At 37.9% G+C, this 2,793-nt stretch overlaps 1 protein-coding gene across 1 annotated transcript in view; it reads right to left on the reverse strand.

The window, feature by feature from the left end:
- DCBLD2 (discoidin, CUB and LCCL domain containing 2) overlaps positions 1 to 2,793 on the reverse strand; it is an 88,318-nt gene that overhangs the window by 22,671 nt on the left and 62,854 nt on the right. The window contains exons 4-5 of the mRNA XM_011971630.1: positions 1,744 to 1,816; positions 1,316 to 1,451 (exon numbers count right to left, since the gene is read on the reverse strand). Coding sequence (XP_011827020.1) covers positions 1,316 to 1,451; positions 1,744 to 1,816 — 209 coding nt within the window. The remainder of the gene's footprint in view (positions 1 to 1,315; positions 1,452 to 1,743; positions 1,817 to 2,793) is intronic.

Genomic DNA, 2,793 nt, shown 5'->3' on the forward strand with positions numbered 1-2,793 from the left:
TTCACACACACTAAATCTTTCTAAAGGTATAACATGGTAAAGGAATGAAAGGGTCTGCACAAAATAATCTAGAAAAAAAAAAAAAAAAAAAAAAGGGAAGGTAGTTGAGTCTATACCAGGGATGGGCAAATGACTGCCCATGCATGGCCTGTTTTGTATGGGCAGTGAGCTAAGAATAGTTAAAGAGCTGTAAATAAAACAAAAAAAGAATAAGATGCAGAGACATGTGGCCTGTAAAGCCTAAAATATTTATTAGCTGGATCTTTACAGAACAAGTTTGCTGAATCCTGTTGTATACCAATCTGGATATGGATGATACTCGAGTCTTCTGAATGAAAATTGGCCTAGGACCTCTGAAGAAAAGCTGGTTTCAATTAGGCTTAGTGTTGTCTGAAAGACTGAGCATATCTAAGAGACAAGATTTATAAAAACAGATTGCTAACACTGCATTTCTATTTAATGTTTCAACTTCTGCTTTTGACGCCTACTCTACATTTTGTAAAACAGTAGAACACTATAGATACCATGAAAATACATCCTTAAAATATTCTCTTAGAATGAAAAGAAGATTCACAATAATGCGTATGATGTAATACTTTATGTCAAATTTAAATTTATATTTAAAGTATTTCAATTATCTTGAATCCCCATGTGCTATAAGGAACACAGTAGTTAAGCCTTTCAATCTGTAAAATAAATAAGGATCTCACAACAAACTTCTAGACTCGTATGTAGACTTCAACACTTAGAAAAGACAGAAGAAACACATTACTCTTCCAAAGGACTACATTTTTGAAGAACAATAAGCTAAGGTAGTACACCACCACCTATACTCTTCAAAATATGCAGACACTGGCCCGGCATAGCGGGTCACGCCTGTAATCCCAGCACTTTGGGTGGCCGAGGCAGGTGGACCATGAGTCAGGAGTTCGAGACCAGCCTGGCCAACACGGTGAAACCACGTCTCTACTAAAAATACAAAGTTATTTTGTACAGGCATGGTGGCACACACCTGTAATCCCAGTTACTTGGGAGACTGAGGAAGGAGAATCGCTTGAAACCGGAAGGCAGAGATTGCAGTGAGCCAAGATCACGCCACTGCACTCTAGCCTGGGCAACAAGAGCGAAACGGTCTCAAAACAAAACAAAACAAAAAACAGACACTGAGCACGCTAACGTGAGTGCTTACTGCCTAAACGTTCTTTCATGAACACCATTAACAGTGATATTGCTGAGATCTAGCTAGTTCTTAGCCCACTGCTACCCAGAATGCTAATTATAGATAGCATATATTTTTTAAATTGCATATATACTTACACCACAGATGTGACGTTGTTAGCCAAAGAACTTTCATAATATGGGATACCTTTACTAATTACAACACTGATTTGGCCACCCAACGTGTTTGACACTACTCCTGCATGCACACCAGCCATGCACAATGGCGAGGACTTAAGGAAGGGAAAAAGAAAAGATTCGTTTTTAATTTTCTCTTAATAATTCATAAACAAGACACTCTACTTCCTCGAGAAATCAGTTAATCTAGGCAGTTTCTTCGTAAACATAGATTATTGGTACTGGAACACAACAGTTTTAGCAGAAAAAAAGAAAATGCATATTACTAAAAAATGTCTTAAAAAAGTAAAAGGTAAGGATATATAATTAACACACCTCTAACTACTCTGGAGTTCTAAAAAAATAAAGTTATATCACAATTTTCAAATAAGTTTATATCCAGCTTACATCTCTATATCCATGAGGAATTGTTCCAGATATCTCAGCAAAAGGAAGCAGACAACCAGCTGGGCAGTACTTACTGAGAAATGAAAACAAGCAAAAGGTTACATAATGCTGCATTTTACAGGGAAAAAAGCAACCCCCCAAAAATATCACAGACACATTTTTCAGTTCAAGGTGAATACCATAATTTCACTACCCTGAAAGACTCACCAGTTCTTTCTTTTGACACGGAGTTTCACTCCTGTTGCCCAGGCTGGAGTGCAATGGCACCTTCTTGGCTCACTGCAACCTCCGCGTCCTGGGTCTCAGAGATTTTCCTGCTTCAGCCTTCCGAGTAGCTGGGATTACAGGTGCGTACCACTACCCCCGGCTAATTTTTGTATTTTTAGTAGAGATGGGGTTTCACCATGTTGGCCAGGCTGGTCTCAAACTCCTGACGTCAGGTGATCCGCCCATCTCAGCCTTCCAAAGTGCTGGGATTTCAGGTGTGAATGACCGTGTCTGGCCAGGACCACCAGTTCTAAAAAGCCCTTTCAGACTTTCTTCCATCCATACATATATAATGTGTCTTTACTCACACATTTGCAACTTTTTTTTTTTATTACATACTGCCTTAATTATTTTATTTCATAATGAATGGTAGACACGTTTTTGCTATAAGACCTATTCATCAAATTTAAGAGCTACATAATATTCTATTCTATGGATATGCCATAATATGTTTTACCAACCCTCTATTGATCCAATTTAAGCTGTATTAAAAGAAGTACATTCACTCCCGCTGCTACCTATCCACCCAACACATTTATTTGAATGTCTATTATGCTATCTGTTGGGTGTAGGGCAGTACAAGGTATTGGGTTTACAAAAGTCAAACAAATATTGCCCCTGTCCTCACTGAGTTTATATTCCAGTGGCAGAAGACATTAAACTAATACTTACACAAAGAATTGATTTTGATTCTGCTATGAAGAAAAGTCACGCTGAAATAACCGGAAGAAATCTAACTTAATACAAGTAACAAAATAATTCAGTAAACTGAATGAACTGCCA

Source organism: Mandrillus leucophaeus, unplaced genomic scaffold, assembly GCF_000951045.1.
Source record: "Mandrillus leucophaeus isolate KB7577 unplaced genomic scaffold, Mleu.le_1.0 Scaffold1231, whole genome shotgun sequence".
In the NCBI taxonomy this organism is placed as follows: Eukaryota; Metazoa; Chordata; class Mammalia; order Primates; family Cercopithecidae; genus Mandrillus; species Mandrillus leucophaeus.